Raw genomic sequence first — 24,067 nt, 5'->3', positions numbered from 1 at the left:
CCCCATGTGGCAGGCTGAAAGTCCGCTGATAGACGGACGGATGGACGGACAGGTGGAAATTTATGCAAGTAGGAAGCGAAGATGCTCCAAAGATGCTGCTGCTGCTGCTGCTGCTGCTGCTGCTACTCGTACTCGTGTGTGTGTGTGTGTGTGTTTTTTTTTGTCTGTTTTTGGCCATCTCATGGTTGTTAATGAAGCTGCCACTGGATGGGGCACAGGCACATCAAAATTGTTGCATTGTCTGCTTGTTTGTCACCCATTCACCCATCAAATATGCAGACAACAATTGAGCCTGAGTGGGGCCCTGCCCTCTGGCTTCAAGGGAGACATGTGGCTGGGCAGACACTTCCTGACTGGAAGTCTCACATGGGATAGCGATACCCCGTTGTAGCGTTGCGCTGTGTCAAGCCAGCTTGACCTCACCTTGGGGGTCAAATCATGCTCCAGTTTGTGGCTGAATCAAAATTAAAATATACATAAATAACTCCCATTGAAAAAAGGGAATCTTTTGTGGCCCTTCTGCCCACGGCCAACCTTCTTAATGTTGGATTTATGTGCGCTTCTGCCGCCCAATGGCCGACGCCGTAGGCTGACCGCTCAAGGCACATCTTCACAATAAACACAAATAATAGTCGCTGACTAAGTGACAGTGTTGCAGCTTAGGAGCAGACAATGAGCTCTTCGCTAGTTGAAATCGAGCTAAGGTTGAGGCTGAAGCTGAAGCTGGTGGTGCCATTGTGCAATGTTTGCTGAGCCACGGATCGGTGTCTGTTCGGTCGGCTTCGATTCGCCACAGTCATTGACAGCGGCACAAAAGATCATCGAACAACATTTCAATTGCTGCCAAACAATTTGTAAGAGCAACCAAAACCAGCAAGATATCGATATCCTTGAGAGCTGACCGTCTTTTCATATGCCAATCAAGTACAAATATGTGGAAATATGACGAAAGTTAATCAAAAGATTACAGGATTGCACTGCTAATTTGTGGAGTGGCTTCCCCAATCAAATATCAGACTACCATCTGGAGCGGCTCCATGGTACGTACCTCTTCCCTTCGCAGTGTTTGAAAACAATTTCGACAATGCAACCCAAAAATTGGATTGCGAATGAAGCGAATGAGTATTCAGCTCTGAATATCTGTTTGCTGTTTTATCGTTATCTTTGCTGCTGCTGCCGCCTCTGTGCTCTGTTTTGTGTCTTTTTGACACAAAGCGTATTACAAAATCCCACCTAAAAAGACCAACTCTTGTTATGCCATTTCTCTTTTCGCGCTAGCCCCAGTCCCAGTCCCAGTCCCTGCCCAGACCCAAGCGTAGACAAGTTAATGCGCCAATTAAATTGCCACTACTCGTGGACCCCTTGGCACTACTCTCGTATCTTTCTCCTTGGTATCTCTTTTGGCCTGGCTGGCCTGGCCCTCGCTGTCTGCAATTGTTTCTATGCAAATTTGTGTGTTTCGATCGGTTGGTGGCTTTTTTGTGCAGGGCATAGAAATCATTATCAAATATCAAAGCATACAAAAGGCAGACACGATGCCCCACAATAAGCGTCATCAAAAATTATTCACTCAAAAATGAAAGGCCTCCGGAATGGACATCAAATGGAGAGTAGAGTGGACCAGCATCATCTCTGGCAGCAGCCAAAAGTTGCGCCAATTTTGTTTATGACTTTGAACTTGAACTGGAAATCGGACAGTGGCCAGAAGACAGGCGACAGATGGGTAGGCTGCGCCAATGGCAGAGTCAAATCTCTTGTCCCCAAAGAAAGGCCAAAAAAAGCTGCAGAAGCGAAAGGGATTGTGCGTGTTGTGTGTGTCTTTCTGTATGTCTGGATGGCTGGTTGCTTGGTTGCTTGGGTGGAGTAGACCTTTGTGAAAGGTGCGATCTCCCATGGCGAGGCAAGGTCAGTTGTCAGGGTTCTCACGCAGTTGAATGATGCGTTAAAAAATAGCTTGAAACAGTGAATAATACAGCGGCATACAGCGGAAATATGAATATTGATGTAGTACCGAGTACTAGTACTGTCACTAAATTACAGTGGCAACAATAACTAATACACTGCAGCCACCAGAGCGCAGTCAGCTAATGTTGCGTGTGACGTTGATGCGCTGTGCAAATGTCGCATAAGCGAACAGATATCATTCGCTGCGACTAAAGCGAGGAAGAGACTGAAATAGTATACGATGTACATGCCATAGAATACCAATTTCCATGCCAGCCAAGAAAACCCACAGCTAAGCCACCATGGGAGAGAGAAAGCGAAGGTGCAATCTGTCAGATAATGTTCGATAATCTTGTCGTGTATCTCGTAACTCGTAGAACATTTAAGCGTGGAGTAACTGCAGCAGAGTGCCTTGAGGTGTACGGAACCAGGTACGAAGCAGAGTATACAGTGGGTGAGTGACAGCCTTAGGCAAGATCCTCATTAGCGCGTAATACTATGCTTTTAAGCAGCTCTCATGCTATTAGATGATTCGAACTTTCCACCAAAAAGAAACATCCATCTGCCACTTCCCCACACAAATACACACACGTACAGCCAGACAGTTTAGAGTTGAACAACAAATGCGAAGATCTTTCTATCTGCATCAGTTTGTTTACAGCTGAGGCAATATTCCAGGCAACCTACACCTTCAGCCACAGGCACACAGGTACACATACAGATGCTCATGTGGACGTGCGGTGTCATTGCTAGTGAACTCGTCCACAGAGATCGGAGATCGTAGATCGGTTCGGATCGTTCCGCACGCTCTGCCCTCGACTCCGAGCCAGCCAGCCAGCCAGCAGCTACCAGCTCTGAATCCAAATCCGAGTCCAAATCCGAGACTCCGCTGACTGACTGGCCAAGTGGCTTGATGCAACCCAAACGAAGACGTAGACGTAGACGAAGACCAAAAGTTGTCCCTCTACTTGGTGTTGGTGGTGCTGTGTGTGTTTTCAATGATGGTATTGGTGGTGGTGGTGCTGCTGCGGTTGGCAAAATGCGCGATATATAAACCGCGAGCATCGCCAGCGCCATCCACAGTACAAGGCGCGACTTTTGAAAGCTGGCAACGCAGCTCCTCCATTCCCACACAGACTCCAACACACTATCGATATCTCGAGTGTCTGCCACATACGGTTGTGCCTCCCTCCGCCCGCAATCACCTACCAACCAAAAAGTTGTTTGTTTTTTTTGTGTGCCACGAACAAATCGGGCGAAGAAAGTGCCGCCTCCCAGTGAATTGGATATAACATATAGCTGCTGCGATCTGGCACGATCTGGCTCTCGATCTGGCTACAACAAGTAACTGATAAGTGCGTGAGAAGTTTGCTTTGAATGTGCATTGTCCGCATATTAGCATAGGAGGAACACAGAAACACCGAGACAGCCATGCGACTGGCATTGATACTGGTAAGATTCCGTAATGGTGATTACACAATCTCCCGGAAGAGATCTACAGCCACACCCCCACAACAACCAACAACCATCTCTGGCTCTCGGGCTCCCCCTCCGCCTCCCCCTCCCCCTCCCCCTCTTCAAGCCTGACATATTGCATTTGCATTCCAGTTGCAGTTGCAGTTTCCAGTTGCTCAGCCGGTCAGCTGCCATGGCGGCGGCAAAGCGGGAAAACCAAGCGAAATACCCGCCCCAGGCAGTTCAATGATCTGGCCACAGGATGCTGTGATTCAATGCACTATTCCACTCTCCATCATAGAGTGTTGCTCCCTTTTTTTCTGATATCTCGCTCGACCTCCTCGCTTGGCTGCACCTTCACTGGCGCTGCCCTTGCCCTTGCCCTTGTCCATCAATCACGGACCACAGCGAAGGGCCATCCACATGGCAGTCACAGCTTGGACGCTAATTGGACGAGCTCCGGCTCGGAGAATGGCCACTTTGTGGCGCAACCAGAACTCGTTTCCTAGCCACTCTGTCACTCTCCCATTTGGTTACATAAAGTTATTACCAGCTGAAAACGGAGGATCGGGAGACAGCTGGGGGCTGGCTTTTGCTTTGGCGTTGGCTTTGGCTTTGGCAGGATAATCTCCGCTTGTCTAATTTACATTTTATTGTCTTGTGCCTGGCTTTAATGCTGCTGTTGTTTGCCACAAGTAATGTTGCAGATGAAGTTGATGATGCAACAACGAAAGCCAAACAGTAACAAAAACTAAGCAAAATTTCGAGTCCGACTAATTTGCACGCGTTGCGTGACGATCGTTTGCCTCTGCCTCTGCCTCTGCCCCGTGTTGCTGGTGTTTCTTTGATGTTTTACAAGCGACTTTACCACCCCAGGGCGGGCAAGAAAGTTCAGCAGCAGCAACAGCAGCAAATGGCACCCATGAGAAATTGCAATTTTGGAGTTCTGTGAATTGCCAGCGAAGAATCCATTGCAATCTCTCAGCGGATCCATTCTGTTTGTAAAGTGAAAGGCAGCGCCACAGAGTCGAATGCAATTAAATTAAATTATTACAGAAAATAGTTGGCAAAGATAAATCAATTGCTGTAGAGACAGATCCGAGTAGTTGCTGCTGCCGGACCATAGATTATATAAAGCAGCAGGCAGCAACATGGGCAACTTTATGCCTCCTCCACCACCACCGATAACCCCTCTTCGGCAGCTCTTCTGTTCGGGCTCCCACTTCGCTCACATGCTAACATTTGACAACACATTTTTGCTGGCTTTGTGGCAGCGGTTGTTGTGTGGCAAGTCTGCCGAAAAACTCTTCCTGCTTAACAAGCAAACCAGCAAGAAACGAAGCAACGACAGTCGCAGCACCAGCCAGCACCCAAGCACCCAAGCAGCCAACAAGAAGAGAGCTATTAAAATGACTTGACACACTGTCCCAGTTTTTCGGGCATTTGCACACAAACATTCACACACATGGCGGTCGAGTACACTCGACGAGCGCGACATACTCCACGAAGCGGTAATTGAGTGACAAAATGCAATTAAAACTAAGCCATCCGCCAGATATTCATTGCTGATCAGGAGGCATTGCTTGCGAAATGGCCCAAGTATGCAGATACTTTGAGGCGTAGTGGGAATGCAGCGCTCAAAAGCCGATTATAAGTATCGATTGCAAATGCAAAATAGTTTTGCAATCGATTGATGAACGAGAGTCTGTTGGGGGTTGATTTTTGAGCAGCGACTTGAAGACATATTTCGATAAAATTCGATAAAAATATCGATTTATTTTGGAGAGATTCTATCTTCTGCAAATACAAGTCTTCAAACGTTTTACAATACCAATTCGATAACATTTTCGATATATTTGTCGATAGGTAATCGAGTTATCGACTTGCCAGAAGCTTCTGCATGCATCAATCATCCATAAATCGAAAAAATGAGCAAATAAATTTGCTAGCAACGTTTATCGATTGTTATCGATAATAATCGATTAATAATGAACCATTAGTCAGCCTTAACCGAAGCCATCCATCACCATCGGTGGCCAAAAACAAACAACTGAAGACACCGCGAAGCTGCTGACGCCAGAGACGATCGAGCCAGTTTCGATTACAACACTACAAGACATGACTAGCCCACCTCCCTGCCTCCCCCCCCCCACCCCCTGAAGCCCCTCTCCACGGCTGCTAAAAAGCACCGCAAGCATTCACTTGACGAAATGTCAAATGTGAAACCTTTTAGATGCCCCACTCCCCGAGTCGCGAGCGCATTGATCAGTTAACGATCGACGGATCGACGGATCGACGGATCGGCATCGACATCAATATGGAGATCGAGCTGGTATTGAGATTGAGACCATTGTCAATCGCCTCCATCTCCCTCTTACCTTGAGCTTAAACAATGCGACAAGAGCTATACAAAAGACAATGCTGATGCTCTTCTTTTCTGCTCTGCTCTTTCAGTGCACCCTGAGTGCGGCCGTGTGCCTGGTGAGCGGTTTGGGTCAGCCGGAGGCCCCCACCAAGGCGTCCAGCTACCCGAAGAAGGTGACAACGCTGAAGAAGCGTCCGACCAAGACACCCACAGCGGCAACCACAGCCGCAGCATCTGCGAGCAACAGCCCAGCCCTAGGCAGTGGGACGACCAGCAAGCCGAGCAAGCCACGCGTGAAGATCGGAAAGACCAGCAGGCCCACGACGACGACGACGACAACGACAACAGGGCCGAGAGGCACCACCAAGGCACCCGCTTTGGCTGCCAGCTTTCGCAATCTGCCCGCCGATGATCTGGAGTTCATCAAGGAGCTGGACAAGCAGTTCAAACTGCACGGCGACAAGATCAAGATCAAGGTGGAGCGAGACAACTCCACGGGCAATGGCAGCGGCAGTGGCTCCGGCAAGAACAGCAAACGCACCATCGAGGGGGACCTGGGGTGAGTCAATCATCGAATCGAAACCCAATCGGAAACTGAAATTATAATCACGCGAATGTCTTGTCTGCAGATATGGCTATGCCCATCAGGGTTACGACTACACGCCGCCCAAGTTCATGTTCTATCCGTACTCGCAGCATGACATTCCGGCCACAGAGGCGCCACTGGATACGTACGGCAGCTATGAACCCTCTGGCTTTGCCCTGCCACAGCCGCAGGGGCCGGAGGAGGAGGAGCCGCAGGAGCATCAGCATCAGCAGGAGCACCAACAGCCGCAGCCGCAGCAGGAGCAACACGTGACCAGCGTGACGATCGAGCCGTCGTACTCGTACGAGCTGAAGCCACAGACCACCTACGAGACTCAGGCACCGCATCCGACACAGCCGCAGGAGCACCAGCCGCATCCAAGCCATCCTGGACTGGAGCAGCCACAGATTGATCTGCCGCAGGAGGAGGAGCATGGGGGCCAGGGCGGCTACCAAGAGCCCGTCATCGTTCTGCGCATCCCAGGGCCCGCCAAGTATGCCGCCCATCTGCAGACCCTGCTGCAGCAGTACCTCGAGATTCGGGCCGCCCAGTACTTGAGTCTGCTCCAAGAGGCCGAGCAGCATCAGCAGCAGCAGCAGCAGCAGCACGTGGATCTCTCGCAGCAATATGGCTCCCCCGAGCAGGTACCCTACCATCCCGATGTGAGTTATGCCCATCAGCTGGCACCCACGCCACAGCCAGTGCAGTATGCGGCCATCGATGATGTCTATCAGAGCTACAAGGGGCGCCACCAGCAGCAGCAGCAGCAACAGCAACTGCAACTGCAACAGCAGCAACATCAACATCAACATCAACATCAGCAGCAATACGAGCAGCCACCGCCCGAGGCCTACTATGCGCCAACGGGCTACCAGCAGCAGACGCAGTTCTACTACGCCCAACCGCAGTCCCATGGTCATGGGCAGGGCCAGACGCAGCCGCAGCTCTACCTGATAGCCATGGCCCCACAGCCGGATTACGGAGAGCCAGCTCCCCAGGCGGACTACGGAGAACAACATCAGCAACAGCAGCAGCAGCAGCAGCAGCAGCAGCAACCGATCTATGTGCCCGAATCGGAGCCACCCTCGGCACCCGAGGCGGAGCACGAGCAGGAGCACAGTCTACCCATTACGGAGAACAATCCGCGGCCCACTCACACCAAGGTCATCTTCAATACACATCCCAGCCACATGTATCCCGCCCTGCGGCAATACTCCCAGCAGCTGCAGCAGCACCAACACCACCAACAGGAGCAGCAGGTGGAGCAGCAGGAGGGCGCCTCCGAGGAGAGTGCTCCCAGTGGCCAGCGGCCGTTCAACTACCACGCCCACAACCTCAAGATGCGCCAGGGCAAGCGTTCGGCGAAGGCGCAACCCGAGCCGGCAGTCAGTGACCAGCGACTGCAGCAGATCCGCGACTACGTGCGAGAGAAGCTCGGTGCGGAGATGGGCTCGGCGGTGGAGTACAAGACGACACAGCTGCTGGAGGGCTAAAAGCCATCCCCATCCCCATCCATTCTTAGTACTAACTTGTAATTGTAATCGTAATTGTTGTTGAAGTTGAAGTTGCTTCTCGTGCCTGAAATCCGTTCATTAGTATTTATTCTGCCTCCAACGAGGGGTTGTCCCGCCCATCAAAACATCCCAAAACTGTGCACCACACCACAGCAGTCTCTACCGGGCATTGTCGACTCTTTGACGGGGCAGCTAAGTGAACCGCCTGGAAGTATGCAGTGGTTTCCGCTTAGCAGCTCAGAAGTAGGCACTGGCCAGAGAATGACCCCAAACCGTGAGTTTCTCGCCGCACCTCACATCATCATTCAATCCCATCATCAACCCATTTCCATCTCCACCTGCGCTTTTCATTCCATTTATTATGTGTTGTTTTATGTGTTCTTTTTTTTTTGTGTTTGTGTTTGTGTTTTTTGTTGAACACAAAAATGTGCTGAAAGCGTGTGCAATAATTAGTCTGTAACTGTAACGAAATGTACTTCATGAACTTATGTATCTCTGTACTCATATTTTTACATAATTAAACGAAAACAAAAATCAATTTGTAAACCACACACACCACATGGGTGTACAGGGTGCAAGGGTGCAGGGTGCTCGTTTGCAGGTTGCTTCTACCAACGGGGGGGACAGGCAGATTCCTGTGCCATAAGTAGTCACGGAAGTCAATCACGAAAACCCATAAAAATAGCCAAAGGTGCTGTTTGGCGAAATGAAAATCGAAATAACTGGTGTGCTAAATGCCAAACATTACGAATATTTGCTGGCATTCGTAATCGAAAAACACGCAAAACAACTGAAACAAAACACGCTGCGAAAAATATACAATAGGAAATGCAACGATGAATAATCAATGGGGTGGATCACTTGACGATCCATCAGGCACTTTATGAGTGAATTTCATGGTAGATTATTTGCTGTATATGAGAGTGTTCTATGAAAGGGAAGCCTGATCGCCAAGGATTACTTTTGCTGAACTACTTGAAGGTTCTGATCTTCCAGTCAGATGTAGACACACCAACTGATCATCTACTGATCATCTGCTGATCACCTTTGACGGCCTATTCGGGTGTACTCGTACTTGCGCGCTAATGCAGATGTTTCTATGGAATCATCTGACCCCATCCCATGGTACATTTTCCCTTGTTAAAATATACAAAAATATACAATAGGAAATGCAACGATGAATAATCAATGGGGTGGATCACTTGACGATCCATCAGGCACTTTATGAGTGAATTGCATGGTAGATTATTTGCTGTATATGAGAGTGTTCTATGAAAGGAAAGCCTGATCGCCAAGGATTACTTTTGCTGAACTACTTGAAGGTTCTGATCTTCCAGTCAGATGTAGACATCTACTAATCATCTGCTGATCATCTGCTGATCGCCTTTGACGGCCTATTCGGGTGTACTCGTACTTGCGCGCTAATGCAGATGTTTCTATGGAATCATCTGACCCCATCCCATGGTACATTTTCCCTTGTTAAAATATACAAAAATATACAATAGGAAATGCAACGATGAATAATCAATGGGGTGGATCACTTGACGATCCATCAGGCACTTTATGAGTGAATTTCATGGTAGATTATTTGCTGTATATGAGAGTGTTCTATGAAAGGGAAGCCTGATCGCCAAGGATTACTTTTGCTGAACTACTTGAAGGTTCTGATCTTCCAGTCAGATGTAGACACACCAACTGATCATCTACTGATCATCTGCTGATCACCTTTGACGGCCTATTCGGGTGTACTCGTACTTGCGCGCTAATGCAGATGTTTCTATGGAATCATCTGACCCCATCCCATGGTACATTTTCCCTTGTTAAAATATACAAAAATATACAATAGGAAATGCAACGATGAATAATCAATGGGGTGGATCACTTGACGATCCATCAGGCACTTTATGAGTGAATTTCATGGTAGATTATTTGCTGTATATGAGAGTGTTCTATGAAAGGGAAGCCGGATCGCCAAGGATTACTTTTGCTGAACTCCTTGAAGGTTCTGATCATCTACTGATAATCTGCTGATCACCTACTTGAGCTACTTGAGCGCTAATGCAGATGTTTCTATGGAAACATCCGATCCCTATCCCATGGTAAATCTTCCCTGGTTAGTGTCTGTTCCGCTCTCTTTAACGTCCAGTGATCTAGTGATCTAATGTTTAGCAATTCCAGTTCCAGAAATAACTCCACAACGCTCAATGACTTTCACATAGTTGCCGCCAATTGGTGGCGTTTCTTCCTTGCCACATCAGGCAGCATTGCAGCATTGCGGCCTAAACGCTGTTTACGTAAAGATCCCCATCGGTGGCAGCAGGTATGGCCGCTAACAATTAGCATAATCAGCTGCCGCAATGGATGGTAAATTGTGCCAATTTCTATAATTTTGAAATGCGGCAGCGTCTCTTTCGACTTTCCACTTAAATAAAAAAAAGAAACCAGGAGAAGGAGGCCTAAAAAGTGGTGAGTGGAGAAGGGTATGGGAATGGGTATGGATATGCATAGAGTGAAGTGCCACAAAATACAATGCCACTTCCGCAATGTCTGGTTGAGAGACTTCTTTCCCACTTGCATTCCCCATTTGCATACTCTGCGGTCTTCCTGCCCATCGACTGATGAGCTGATGGACTCATGTCTGATCTGTGGCTTCCCGCACCGGACAGCTTCTTGGAGCTGTGCCCAAGCAGGGACCGAGCCCCGCCCTGGATGTAGGAAATCGAAAGTTTCTGGTTGTCATTGCTGTCACGAATGACCGGCCAGCGGCCGGGAACACTGCCAAGACCCCACCTCTGTCACTCACCTCTGGACTCAAACTGATTTAAATGATGAAACAAAACTTTCAATTGGTGCTGGCGTTGCTGCTTCCTTCTAATGAATCATGGCCATTTCCGCTCGACACCCAGATCCAGAAAAAACCCAAAAACCATAATGAAGAAAAACTCTCGTTATGATCTGCACGACCTGCCGCAACAATGGACCCATAAACCAACCGAACAACTGCAAGAAATTAATAAGTTTCAAGACCCGCCAGAGATGGTGCCAAAGTGCCGAGCCGGTGTCTCGTCTCCTCCACAAAACGTAACAATTTTCAAAACATTTCATCCAAAGCGTTGCAGCTGCCGCCACAGTGGCACGAATGCGGATAGAAAATCTTAACTTATTTTTAGGATATGTTTGAAGGTAATTGAAGTGGTTCCTTCCATAAGCGTCTAAATATTGATAATGGAAAGAGTTGGCATAAACTTTTCTAAGCGTTCTTTATACATTTTCAGACATGTCTTAATTTGTTTAAATTTTCCTAGAAATGTATGCGACAGATTCACCGTTCTATCATGGCAATTTGTAACTATCTAAAACTCTCTTTTCACATTTATGTTTGTGGCTTTCTGGCGCCACTGTTCGTTCGTGTGGCCGACGTCATCGTTTGCTGTCCGCTTATCGATGCCGCTTGCTGCTGTTGTCTGTCCGTCCGTCTGTGTGTCCGTCTGTCTGACACTTTTTGCTGTTTTTGCTGGCTCTGCTGTTTGCCATTGGATTTGTGGTGGCTGCAGCTTTTGGCCACATAACGGGGCATGGATCGCAATCGCATTCGCATTCGGTTGTTGGCCAGGTTGTTGATCTTCACACACACGCACGCACACACACACACACACACACATACACACACACATCGCTTTGTTTGGCTTTTGATTATTAGGGCCATTATCGTTGGCGTTAAGTGTGGCAAGTGTGTGTTCAGTGTTTGTTTGGTGGCCTGCCGCTGCCTCTACCACCAGAATATTAATCTATATAAATCATACGCCCTGTGGGGCGGGGGGCACGTAAAAGAAATGCATTTAATGGCAAATTTTAGATCGTGTGCCAAAAGTCTGAAAAAGCAATCAATAGGCAGCACCACCCTCACAGCTCGATCCTTCTGGCCGTATGCCTTGAGCCGCCGCGTAATCTGGAAATTGGCATCAACATTGTTGCCGCCTGCCTTTTGGGTTTGTTTCTCTTTTGTTTTTCTTTTTTCTTTTTTGGTTTGCAACTGCAACATTTGATCGAAAATCATCATAAATCTTGCAGCCAGTCTCTGCATCTCTCTCTCTCTCACTCCTTGTTAATTATTATGCACTGAATCAGTGACCATGAAGCCAAAACATTTGCCCATCCATCCATCCATCCATCCAGTCATCCCATGGAGCTGCTGCTGCTCATGCGGTTAGCATCGGTTGAGGCACCTCTCTTGTGGCAGACAGTCTCTCTCGGAAATGGCTTAAGGGGGGGTGGGGGGTGAAAACCAAGCCAACAAATATACCGAGAACCCATCCTACAGGGCACAGCCATGATATCCAGACTCTGGAAGTGGATTGGGTGACCATTGGCCACTCCCAGATCGATGTCCAATAAATGCCTGGTGCTCGCGAGGATTTTACAAGTCAATTACTGGTATTACGTACCATTTGGAGCCCCAAACATTTCATTGAACTGTTGTCGTCTCTTGGCTTGTCTGTCTATTTGGCTTATGGCTTAATTGGCCATCAAAGTCACAAAGTTGAGGCCTGAGAAACCAGTTCTATCGTTTTTTGCCGTTGTGCGGAGGAGCAGAGTAGTCCATGAGAGTCGCTCGCAGATTGGGGGATCGTCGATCGGGTATCGGGTGTCGGGGATGGGTCATTATGGGTGTACATATCACGCATACGCCAAGTGCGTTTTTCGTCGATTGCCTCGTTACAATTTCAATTGTCATCGAAAGTGAATCTCTGTTTCGCATTTTTCTCTCTCTCTCTCTCTCTTTTACTCTCTCTCGCTCTCACTCACTCTCACTCGCTGTGTCTGTGTGTGGTTTTTCGTTTGCTTTGGCCTGAACATTCGCATAAATTTTCCGCTGCAACGGTCCGCATCATTATAAAAGCCGCACTGCGCCAGCGTGCCGCAAACACTTGCACCACAAACCTAAACGCGTTCGCACCACATGTCCGCGAACAGAGCGCGTCAGCATCATCCACGGACTAGTCCTCCTCAACAGCAGTGCTCCACCAACGCCACAATGGGCCGTGCCACTCCACTTGTGCGCAGCCGCAGCCTGCGCTGCCTCTGTCTGCTGCTACTCGTAAGTAATCCTCAGGGCAACGACTGCGCTCGCTCTTCACGTTTTTTTTGTTCTTGTGCTGAAGAAATCCCAAAGGAAATCCTCCTTAAATACAGTGTGCAAAATAGTTCATTTGAGATGCAAAAGAAGTATGCAAAAGCTTAGCCTGAAGGATATTAATTGCTCAAATGGATAAACCCATAAATAAATCTAGAAATTGACAGCAATTGGCCTTTGTCTGATTTGATGAGTGCACAAGAAAATCGTATTCAAAACTATTTGAAACTCCATCTAGATTTCCATTTCTCTTTAGAATCTCCTGTAGAATAGATCGCATGTTTTAGCTGTGAATTTTTGGTGCATTTTCCATCATCGAAAAGTGCCCATCCATCAACAATTGCGTGCAGCAATCATTTCATGCCACAATGTGTGTGTGTGTGTGTGTGTGTGTGTGTGTGTGTCCGCCACAACATTGCTTTATCCTCACCATGCTCAACATCATTCAACATTCAAACGATCCAACGATCTGTGGGCCATTGAACCTGGGACAAGCGCACTAACGAGTGGCTCCCCATGCGCCAAACTCAATCATTTAGAAATTGCAATCACCCTGTTGTGTGTTGTGTGCTGTGTGTTGTGTTCCCTCCCACCCCTCGCTGATCGGCAAAAGCGAAAGTTAAATCGGTTAAATATACTCAATTTAATTAGATTAATTGCAAAATGTGTATGTTTTGGTTTACACAAATTGGAGCACTTTTCCGTTTGCATTTCGATGACAACTGGCCGTGAAATTGATCAGCCAAGCCCCCTCGGGCCTACCTCTACCCTCTTGTAGATGTCAACACTGTGTGATGCTGTGTCCGTGACCGCAGGAACCTCTGGCCGCAGTCACAGCCACAGCCACAGTCGCCGACGCTCTGGCGGAGTTGGCGCTCAGACGCTGGAGGAGCAATCAGACTCTGTGCCGGACCAGCTGGCACTCGCAGGACGCACCCACACCAGACGCGGCTCCAGCCATACGGTGCACCACAGCAGACCCAAAGAGGCGAACAACAAAGGTGAGTCGCAGCGATTTCAATTATGAAAACATCTGTAACATCTACCACATGTACCTTCTGTCCCCGATTACAGATTATGCCTACGGGCAGGTGGAACTGAATCTGGTGCGACCCGACTCTGAGGCTTTGTATCCCAGCAGTCTGAGCACGACCTCAGCTTCAGTCGGTAGTGCCATTCGGGTGGGTTCCGCTCCATCAGCAGCAACAGCAGGAGCTTCGATTAACCAACAGGACACAATCACGCTGGAGGATTCGCAGAGTGCCGCCGAGTATGTGGCAAACGCCATTAAGTTGGCCTACAAGCAGCCACAGATACAATCGCAAGCACAGGCAGCGCCCAAGGAGCCGCAGGCCACCTCCGAGCAGCCGCAACGCGATGCGGAACGGGAGCGACAACTCCTGGAGTTGCACATGCAGAAGGAGCTGCAGGCGCAGCAGCAGGCACAGCAAGCGCCCGCACCCGTGTACGAGAAGGAGCCGGTGACACGCAGCTATGATCTGTACGAACAGGCCGAACCCTCGACACAGTCCCAGTCCCAGTCGCAGTCCCAGTCGCAGTCCCAGTCCCAAGCTCTAGCCCAATCGGGGGAGATCGAGCGGCAGTATCGGACAAAGTACTACAATTATGTGCCGTATCCGGCGCCGCAGCTGTACCGCAATCTGGAGGCTGAGGCCGAGGAGAAGGTGCGCGTGTCCGCCTCCACGGAGATACCCAAGTCGGAGATCATGAAGCAGATCGAGAAATCGGTAATTAAGTACATGAAGGAGCTGGAGGCGGAGGGCAAGATCCTAAGCACACCACAGGAGCAGTCGATGCCGCCGCCGCTGATTAAAACCTACTACAAGCCGGCTTCTGCCTCGATGTCTGTGTCCTCGGCATCTCCATCCTCCGCGTCAATGGGCTCTGCCTCAGCGTTATCCTCGCTGTCCGATGAGAAGCGTTACAGCAGCAGCACGGTGAGACCAAAGTACACAGCAGCGCCGGGACAGGGTCGCCAGCATCAGTCCTCATCGACCTCATCGTCGTCGTCCTATCACCACCATCATCCCAGTGGCCATCATCATCAGCCGCAACAGCAGCAACAGCAGCACCAGGGCAAGGCTCATCAGCATCTCCACTCCCAGTCTCAGTCTCAGTCTCAGTCCCAATCCCAGTTGCACTCTCTATCCCACGCACAGGGAAAGCCCGCCCAAGTGCAGCACTTCCAGTCGGAGACGGAGACCGCCTATCAAGCGCCCGATCTGCCCGTGGACGAGCTCAGTCCGAATGTCGAGTTCATCTACAAGATCAAGACGCGTGCCCCGCTGCAGACGGCAACCGTGAAGACGGTCTCCAAGCCCTACACACTGCCCCTGAAGAACACGGAGCACTTTGATCATGGAGCTGCCCTCAAAAACATCGAAGAGTTTGATCTGTCCCATGTGGTCGCTGGATCAGAGCGGGAACGGGAGCGGGAACGGGAGCGGGAGCGGGAGCGTGATCGGGAGACGGGAGAAGAGCTGCTGCATCACCACCAGCAGCAGCAGCAGCACCAGCACCAGCACCAGCACACGCGGGCAACCAATGGGAAGCCACACAAGCTGTACTTCAACTCGGACATCTATCACGACATCAACTCGCTGCCTTTCAAGGGCGGCGACAAGGGACGACACGATCCGGAGGCGGAACGGGTCATCCAGGAGTACCGGCACAAGCTGAAGGCAGCCGCCGGGGATCTTCATCCGGACTACAAGGGCTACACGGGCTACTTTGCCGAGCCGGATCCAGAGTCGGAGCGCGAGGAGCGAGAGCAGGCGAAGCTGCAGCTGCAGCTGCAACTGCAATTGCAGTCCCAGGAGGATGGTTATCCCATAGTCAATCCCTATCCCTATCTGCTGAAGAAGGAGCCGCTGGGCGCCTCCAAGTACGAGGATGAGCACGAATCCTGGCCGGAGCAGCCGCTCCGCCTGGTCCACACGCACGGCCACCCACTCGGCCACAGCCAGAGCCACGCCCACGCCCACGCTCATGCCCATGTCCATGGCCATGTCAAGAGCCAGCACAAAGGGCAGCAAGTCCAAGGTCAGGGTCAGGGTCAGGGTGTTGGGATCAACAGCAGCCTGGAGTACGACAGCTACAGCCCCCGGTTCAATAATAATCCCGAGGGTTACGGCTACCAGCACACGTACAAGGGCTCCTCTGGCGGTGGAGGAGGAGGCGCATCAGTTCCATCCGGTGGTGGTGGCAAGCGTGGCAAGCGAGGCGGCAGCGGTGGCAACCTCCATTCGAATCCGGGCAAGAAGCAGCTGCGAACGGGCGGCGCCGCCAGTGCGGGTGGCGATCTGGAGGCCAGCCTCGCCCTGAGGCCCCCACCCAAGAAGTAATTCTACCCCCAAGCCCCCTTTCGCCCCAACCCTTCATAGCTGATTTTATGCAACATTTTGTTGATTGTTGAAAGTGTGCAGTTGTTTTTTTTTTTTGCTAGTTACTCTAAGTATTTTATGATTATTTATTTTATGGCCAGCTGCCCGGACCCGGAGCCCCGATAGCCGGGACTTGTCAGCATTCTAACGTAGAAAAGCGCAAGCCAATTACCCAATAATAAACGAACACTAAATGCGAGACTGGGAAGTGTTTGGCTCTCCGAACTCCATGGGAAGGAGGAGTGTCTGATGGAGCTTGTCATACGCCAAGCGGTGTCCAAAATAAAGACCTGAGGCCTCTGCCTGGACCGCGTGTTCGATGTCCGGTTCGTCCAGCAGCTTCTGGATGGTCAAGAGACAAGTTTGCTTAATGGACATGGTTGCATGGCACAGCCACGAGGAGAAGATAAGACGCTTGGATGGAAAATCGGTGCCACGAACTTGCACGAACTCTTCTGCGAAATGCATGCGCAATTTGTACAGACCACCCTGCCAGTCGGTACCTTCTCTGCCGGGAATTGCGCACTCCCATAAATAAAGATCTAATTTTCCGTCATCTTTCTTCATCGGGCGAGCCACGAACCCGAATGGTCTGTGCTAGCGGCAAGCCTTGCGCAGCTTTCTCAGTACATCACCAGCACCCATTTTTTGTATCAACTAATTCTTTGTTATAATTATTAATAAATAGAAAGCAAAAGGCACAAGATTAAACAGAAGAACTTAAAGAAATATATTTATTTATTTGATTGTGCGACATACCATTTGTGACTATTTGAATAATTTCTTTGTGAATTATCAGCCAAAACCCTTTTTGTATTTGTATCTGCAAGCAGAAAAACCACACAGATTTAAATTTAAATGATGTACATTCTTGTACTTGTAGCAGTGACAGCATACAGCAGGCTGGAGGAAAATTGGGTGGCTCTTCTATAGTCTCTGAGAACTAACCGACAAACAAGACGGACAGACGTATCAGACACTTTTACCCACAAATACAACATTCCCTATTGACTCTTCGAGTACCGGGTATAGTGAAGAGGCAGAACAGAAGCTCTAGATACCCAAAGATAGCTGAGAGAATTATATTTATTTGTTTATATTTATATTGGATTTTTGCTGCATAAATTGTATGACGGAATCCACAATTGTCTATTGATCCTACTCCGGCTACTTGTGCACCTTAGAAAACTCATTATACATTTCCTTATACATGTCCTCAAACATCTTCCCGTACTCCTTTGCCTGCTGCTCTGGTTCCTCTTTCTTCTTGACCATCTGCAGCGTCTCTTGATCGTTGGCCTGCTCTGGATTCTCTTTTATGTCCTGCAGGTACTTCTCCTGCAGCTCCTCTTGCTCCGTAAATTTATGCAGCTCCATAAGCTCCTTTAACTCCTGCAGTTCCTTCTGCAGCGCCTCTTGATCGTTGGCCTGCTCTGGTTCCTCGTTCTTTTTGACCGTCTGCACCTCCTCTTGATCGTTGTCCCACTCTATCAGGTCTCTCTCCAGCTCGTTCTCCAACTCGTACTCCAACTCCATTACGCCCCATTGGGGGGTAATCTGCTCAATTTGCTTCTTCTTAAAGCCAATCATCCAATCAAGCAGCGCCTGTGTCAGGTCCTGCAGAAAGGGGTTCGTGGTATGGGGAACCTTAAATTCCATGACGAATGATGCTGTGCAGACGATTCCTCTAAAATGTTTCTGAAACTCCCGATCCGCATCCATGGGAAACGCACCAGTCTCGAGCATTTCAAAGCTACAGCAGAGTCAGAGAGAGGGAGAAAGGGAGGGATACAAAGCCATTTCAAATGAGTCTCAAAGGGAATACATACGAGGGCAGACGCTCCTGAACGTAGCAAAGGCGGCGCTCACAGTGGTTTGAAAACTGTAACTCTGCCCCATTAACCGCCAGCTTGTTCTGAATCATAAGACTGTTCACTGACAGAGCTCCAGGCTTCTTGGTTCGGTAAACTTCCATATAGTAAATGGCCTCCTGCAGATCCTCCTCAATTACTTGGGCATACGCCACACCGAACATCACCTTCTGACGGAACATCATCGATGCCTCGCCCGGCCACATGTACTCCAGCGGATGGACACGCGAAAGTGCGCCCCGAACGGCCATGGCCGGTACATCGGTGAACATTTTTGGCAAGAATCTTAGATCTTTGCATGCGATATTCTCCTCACAGCCATAGTCCAAGTAGAAGACGGAAACGTGCGTTGCATTGTCCGGCGACTCAGAAAGAATGCGCACCCGCCGCCAGCCGACCCACTTTGAGGCGGCGGCACAAATGGATCCAGGTAGTAGGGTCCCACGAATTATTGGGGCCTGGTGCCAGGCATAGAACTCACTATGAATAGAGGTACATATATCTAATGTGGTGGTGCTGTCGAGGACTGGGAATACACAACGACAACTTACCTCATCTTGCTGTGCAGTCCCTCCAGATTGTATTTGTTGTTGCTTTCAACGAACTGGAACCAAAACTGAAGTGGGCTGAACACCTGTTAAAGGATGGTACATAAACATAAATATGCCACTCGGAAACAACACACACTTGCACATACATTGGTTATAAGTATTTTCAATTTTTCCTCGCGGCCGGCCACATTGCCCATGGGCAAGCGGCGCAGCTTCTGGTCCAGCATTACCTCATTTTTGGGCTCATCCATCATTGATATGAAGTCCGATTGCCTGCAAATAGCAATAAATGAATACATAAATAAACCAGGATCAGCGAAGCGATTTAAATTTGTGTATTTTACCTGGGATCTGGGATCTGGGACTTACAAAGCAAAAAGCAAAAGGCAAACAAAAAATGTGCGCTTTTTGAACGGCATTGACAGGGTTGCCACGTTGATGGACTTTTGGGCAAGGGGACTGGTGCACTTGCGAATTAAGTCACGAGTTAGTGATCGGCCACTTATGAACCCAAAAAACATTATGTTACAGCTACAGCACAGCTTCAGGAGCTAATATGGAGACATATGTGAGTATATTCAGGACCCAATCATTCATGTAAAAAAAAAAACAAAATATTAATAGTAAAAAAATTTAAAAAAATGCCCTTAAAACAGGTTTTAGCTGTTCATTTTGACTCCTTTAGTAAGGATATGTATCCATTTTTTCCAGCTTCTCTTAATACTTTAATTATTTAACTTTGAGTTTTATTTTCATTATTTTTGAGTTTTTTGTTTTTTACCTAAACATAATTATTAGCAATAATTATTATGCTGAAAAGTGAATACTTAAACATTGTGTTTAATTGTTAGAGTTTATTTGTTATATTTAATTCAATGGTTTTTGAACACAAAAAAAGATAAAAAATAATTATATCTATTTCATTTACTCTATTACTTAATAACTTACTAGACTTCGAAATAATTGTTCTACTCTGAAACTTCATGTCGAGCTAGATCGAAATCAATCGCGCAATGCCCTATCGCGTGAATACGCTTGTGCCAGTGCTACCCATGACCAGTGCTGCCATCAAAACGGCATTGAATCTGTGTTTTCCGTTTTTGTTTTGCTTTGTGTTTCGCGATGGTTGTACGTGTGTGCTGGCGCGTGGTTATGTGTTTGTGTGTGTTTGTGTGTGTGATATAATTACATATTTTTGCGTACAGTTATGAGATGACCGCCTACGCTCACAGCCGATTCCAGCTTCCAGTTTTGGGCAAAGTAAAAGTGCTGGGCCCCCCGCCACCAGCAGGCCAGTTCCGAATTCGTACTCAAAGTCAAATCGATGCCACATTTCCGTACCAAAATGCACTTTTAGATGAAAATAGCACAACTAGTTGGCAAGTCTGTGAGTAAACTGTGGTCGGTGGGCATGTATTACGTGATATTCTGGCATTTATCGGACCAAACAGCATTCATCAGCCCACAAATGTAATCTTCTTTCTCTTTCTCCATAGCGGTGTACTCGAATTTTGGCCAACGCTCACGCACAGACTTGACAAGAGATCATTTCAATTGGTGTCGGACCTAGACCTACTCGTGCTGATGCTATAAAACGTATTTGATGTGTCTCGGCTTTGCCATTGCTCGCTCGCCACTCGACCAGCCGCCCCAAACGACACAAAGATGAAACTCCGCGTGGTAGGTGCTGAATCCTTATTGCCTGTTGGCCTCTCCTACAGCTACGGCTCTTGTATTATTTCTTTGCAGTTTCTCCTGCTCAGCGCCGCCCTGGCAGCGACCACTGTACAAGCCGTCGTCCAGCCGGGCAGGAATCAGCAGCTGTTCAACCACAATCGGGATGGATACCGCTACAATGGACCCGCGCACAAGTATCTGCCCGCCGAGGGGCCACCCAGCACGGAGGCGGGCATCATCACTGGGCCCTGGCAATCGCATGGCTCGCATGGCAATCACATACCTCAATTCCTGGAGCAGCAGCAGGGCTACAATGGCCCCTACAATACCCAGCCCTACGGACAGGGACAGGGACAGGGACAGGAGCCGCATCGACAGGAAGAGCACTCCTGGCAGCAGGTGCAACACCAGCAGCAGAGGCCTGAGCCCTGGCAGTCCGCTCAGGGACTTGGACAGCAGGGGCAGCAGTACCACCAGCAGCATCAGTCCCAATCATATCATCAGCAGCACCACCAAGACGTGGAATACTCCACGGAGCATCAGGGCAGGCCAGCAGAGCATCATCAACAAGGCTTTCTCCTGCAGCAGGAGTCACATCAGCAGAGACCTGAATCCTGGCAAGCCGCTCATGGGCAAGGCTTTGCTCAGGAGCAGCACCAACAGCAGGAGCAGGAGCACGAGCAGCAGCAACAGCAACCGCTGGGCACCCACTGGCAGCCATCCCAAGTCGGGCACAACTCTGAGAGATTTCCCTTGGCTCTCGCGCATGCCAGCAGCCATAAAACTGTTGCTGCTCCTGCCCGCGATATCAAGCTTGTTCCAGCTTACACTCTTTCTAGTTTCTCGGATCAAGATCGCTTCATTGGATTGGATGCTCTCGACACTCGCCTACTGAGCCAATCCCTGCCAGATGCCTATCAGCGCGTGCCTTTCAACGCTGGACAGCCGCCCTCCAGGCAGCAGGGACTGGGCCAAGTGCAAGGACAGCGGCATGAGGAGCTCCTGGGTGGCTCTCCACAGCAGCAACAGCACCAGCAAAGTCAGGACTATGTCCAGATGCAATCGCACTCCTACCAGCTGCCTTCGTCGCACACCATGCAGCGGGAGTGGCCCCAGCAGCAGCAGCAGCATAACTCAGGCGATCGTCACTATTCGGAGAGTGCCTTTGCCTTGTCCTCCAACCCCTCACCACATTCCAGCAGCCACTCCTTGAACCCATCCTACTCCCAGCAGAACTACTTGAGCCATCCCAGCCGTGAGTTCCAGCCACCTTACTACCGATAGTCCTCATCACCGCATAGCCAGACGTCTCGCTGGGATCCCATCGCCTGCCATAAGATCCCTTGTCCGAGCATCGCTTTTCCCCGTACTCCAACTTGTGTCTTTCCTAGAGCTGAAAAGCATTTGGCTGGAGGAGGAATTTATTTATCCACTAACTGCCTTTTTTTTGTGTAAATTATTTGATCCAATAAATTATGCCTTGAGCAGAATCTGATGGCGTCACCAAATGTTGTGGGGGGGCTCTCGACCTTGGCGTCTGTTGGCCAAATGCGAGCATGGCTAATTTGATTATGCAAATTCCCACCGTCAATCCCGATTCTGGCCAACTAATTGCCAGAATTTTGTAATTTGCTCAAATTAATGCGCCAAGTGCCAGTGCCAGTGCCAGCTGCTGGAGCGAATTATGTGGCGATTAGAGATACAAATTGGAGATGATTCGGCTGGTTCTATGGGCGTTTCCGCTGTGGTGGTACGTGTACGTGTGGCAAAAGAGTGTGAAAAGAGGCGGAAAAGTGAAGGTAAAGCAAACAAAAGCAAGCAGACAGACGAGCAGACCACCAGACGCCCACTTAGTGGGCCCGACCCATGGCTGATTTGTGCAGCGTTGCAGCAGAAATCATAACAACAACGGCAGCAGCAGCATTTTGTGGCACGGCGTCAACTTTCTTTGCAGCTGCAGTAGGAAGCCGACAAATAATGAATTCACAACTCGATGAGACAAGGCTCTACCCTAACGAAGGGTACTCCCACTAGGAAAAGACAACGAATCAGTCAAAGGTCTTTGCTTCACAGTGTACCCTTTCTGCTCATAATTATCTTCAATCTGTTCAAACATCGAGTGACGAAAAGCAAAGTATTTGAAGCTTCGTGGCTGCCTTTTCTTTGCTGCTGCTGTTACCGCTGCTGCTGTTAATCTTTTTGGCACATTATTCGTTATGTTCATGCTTCGATTTCGATTTCGATTTCGATCAAGCCGAGTCATCAAAAGTTGAAATGCTGCTGTCGTTGGTGCTGCGAAAGCGATCGATGAGCGGCGACAGCGACGCTGGACACTGGTCACTGGACAGTGGACAGTGGACAGTGGAGTGCCATGCCGGATGACTTTCTTTTAGGTTTGCAACTGCAATGGTGGCACTTCTGCTTGTATTTTTCCATGGCATAGATCCTATCTGCCAAAGAAGCAGCAACAACCTGCAACGAGCAGTCACATGCCACAGTTGTGGGTAATCTGGGCATCCCCTCAAGTGGAAAATTTGGCATTCGAAGGGCAGGGCAAGGCGGTGGATCTCAGTTACATGGATTGTTGATCACCCAAAGCCACTGGGGATGTTGCAACATCATTTGCGCAAGCCCAAACAGCCGACAAATCATTTAACAAGAATTATGTCTCAGCAAAACGAGCGACGGAGAGAGCGGGAGAGGGGGGTGGAGCACCCCACTGAAAGCAGATGGAAAGGGAAAGGGATTGGGTATGGGAATTGAAACTGGATTCCAAGTTGCGCAACACAGAGGTAGAAGCAATGCCCCAAAGATATCACTTTCCAGCGTAGCCATGGCTATCGGATAACGGTCATTCCGCCCATATATATCCAGTGGGTGTCAGGGCCAGGGCCACCATTCGCCCGGGAGATCGATGGCCAGCATGTCATTGTCGTCCCTCAGCCTGGTGCTGCTCGGTTGCCTTCCCCTGTTGCAAGGGCAGCAGCTGGAGCAGCATACAGGATACCCCGCCTGGCTGTACTCCATGGCCTGGCGCCCGCTGGTGCCGCCCACTTCACAGCAATTTCAGCTCTCGCAGCTGAGTCCCGGCTACACGGGACCACAGACCTTTCCTGCCATGCGCCAGGAGCAGCAGCAGCAGCAGAATGGTTTGTTCATGCCACAGACGCAGCTACTGGGCCGCCCAGGACCGGCAGCTCAGGGTACATTTGGCCTGCCCTTTAGGCCCTCACCTTTTGCGGGCTACACAGATGACAATGACGAGCAACAGGCAGGACGAGGAGGAGGAGGAGGAGGAGAAAACTCTCTGCAGGAGCAGGCAAGAGGCGGGGAAAGAGCTGGAGCGTATGTCTACCTATCCCCAGGACGTTTTTACAGCCTATTTAGATCATAGATTCCCCCCTACCACCCAATCATTAATCACGAATAAAGAAGTAGAAGCCAGCCAAAGCAGCCACTGTTGGACAATCGATTCGAAAGGTCTTCCCACACAGAAATCCAATCGCTGGCCATGTAATCTCTGGCGATGACTCGCCCACAGTTGGAGAGATGGGAAGATGCCAGGG

At 49.4% G+C, this 24,067-nt stretch overlaps 5 protein-coding genes across 5 annotated transcripts; 4 read left to right on the top strand and 1 right to left on the bottom strand.

The window, feature by feature from the left end:
- Positions 1–2,983: 2,983 nt before the first annotated feature.
- Positions 2,984–8,393, top strand: LOC117590765 (putative mediator of RNA polymerase II transcription subunit 12). The gene is made up of 3 exons (XM_034283711.1): positions 2,984–3,396; positions 5,854–6,323; positions 6,394–8,393. The coding sequence occupies exons 1-3, from the start codon at positions 3,376–3,378 to the stop codon at positions 7,841–7,843; spliced, it is 1,941 nt and encodes a 646-aa protein (XP_034139602.1). The 5' UTR covers positions 2,984–3,375; the 3' UTR covers positions 7,844–8,393.
- A 4,506-nt stretch (positions 8,394–12,899) lies between these two features.
- Positions 12,900–16,443, top strand: LOC117590783 (chromatin modification-related protein eaf-1). Its single transcript, XM_034283732.1, has 3 exons — positions 12,900–12,962; positions 13,777–13,999; positions 14,073–16,443. The coding sequence occupies exons 1-3, from the start codon at positions 12,900–12,902 to the stop codon at positions 16,361–16,363; spliced, it is 2,577 nt and encodes an 858-aa protein (XP_034139623.1). The 3' UTR covers positions 16,364–16,443.
- A 1,122-nt stretch (positions 16,444–17,565) lies between these two features.
- Positions 17,566–19,183, bottom strand: LOC117590767 (tudor domain-containing protein 5-like). The gene is made up of 5 exons (XM_034283713.1): positions 19,169–19,183; positions 18,971–19,097; positions 18,825–18,907; positions 18,232–18,753; positions 17,566–18,155 (listed from the first exon to the last, which is right to left on the bottom strand). Exons 2-5 carry the CDS (start codon positions 19,076–19,078, stop codon positions 17,570–17,572), a joined length of 1,299 nt encoding a protein of 432 aa, XP_034139604.1. The 5' UTR covers positions 19,079–19,097; positions 19,169–19,183; the 3' UTR covers positions 17,566–17,569.
- Positions 19,184–20,357: 1,174 nt separating this feature from the next.
- On the top strand, positions 20,358–21,958 carry LOC117590768 (putative mediator of RNA polymerase II transcription subunit 26). The gene is made up of 2 exons (XM_034283714.1): positions 20,358–20,504; positions 20,574–21,958. Exons 1-2 carry the CDS (start codon positions 20,490–20,492, stop codon positions 21,783–21,785), a joined length of 1,227 nt encoding a protein of 408 aa, XP_034139605.1. The 5' UTR covers positions 20,358–20,489; the 3' UTR covers positions 21,786–21,958.
- A 1,454-nt stretch (positions 21,959–23,412) lies between these two features.
- On the top strand, positions 23,413–23,895 carry LOC117590781. The gene has a single exon (XM_034283731.1). It carries the CDS (start codon positions 23,416–23,418, stop codon positions 23,893–23,895), a length of 480 nt encoding a protein of 159 aa, XP_034139622.1. The 5' UTR covers positions 23,413–23,415.
- The last annotated feature ends 172 nt before the right edge of the window (positions 23,896–24,067 follow it).

Source organism: Drosophila guanche, unplaced genomic scaffold, assembly GCF_900245975.1.
Source record: "Drosophila guanche unplaced genomic scaffold, DGUA_6, whole genome shotgun sequence".
Classification (NCBI taxonomy): Eukaryota; Metazoa; Arthropoda; class Insecta; order Diptera; family Drosophilidae; genus Drosophila; species Drosophila guanche.
This window is presented reverse-complemented; position numbering and strand designations above follow the sequence as displayed.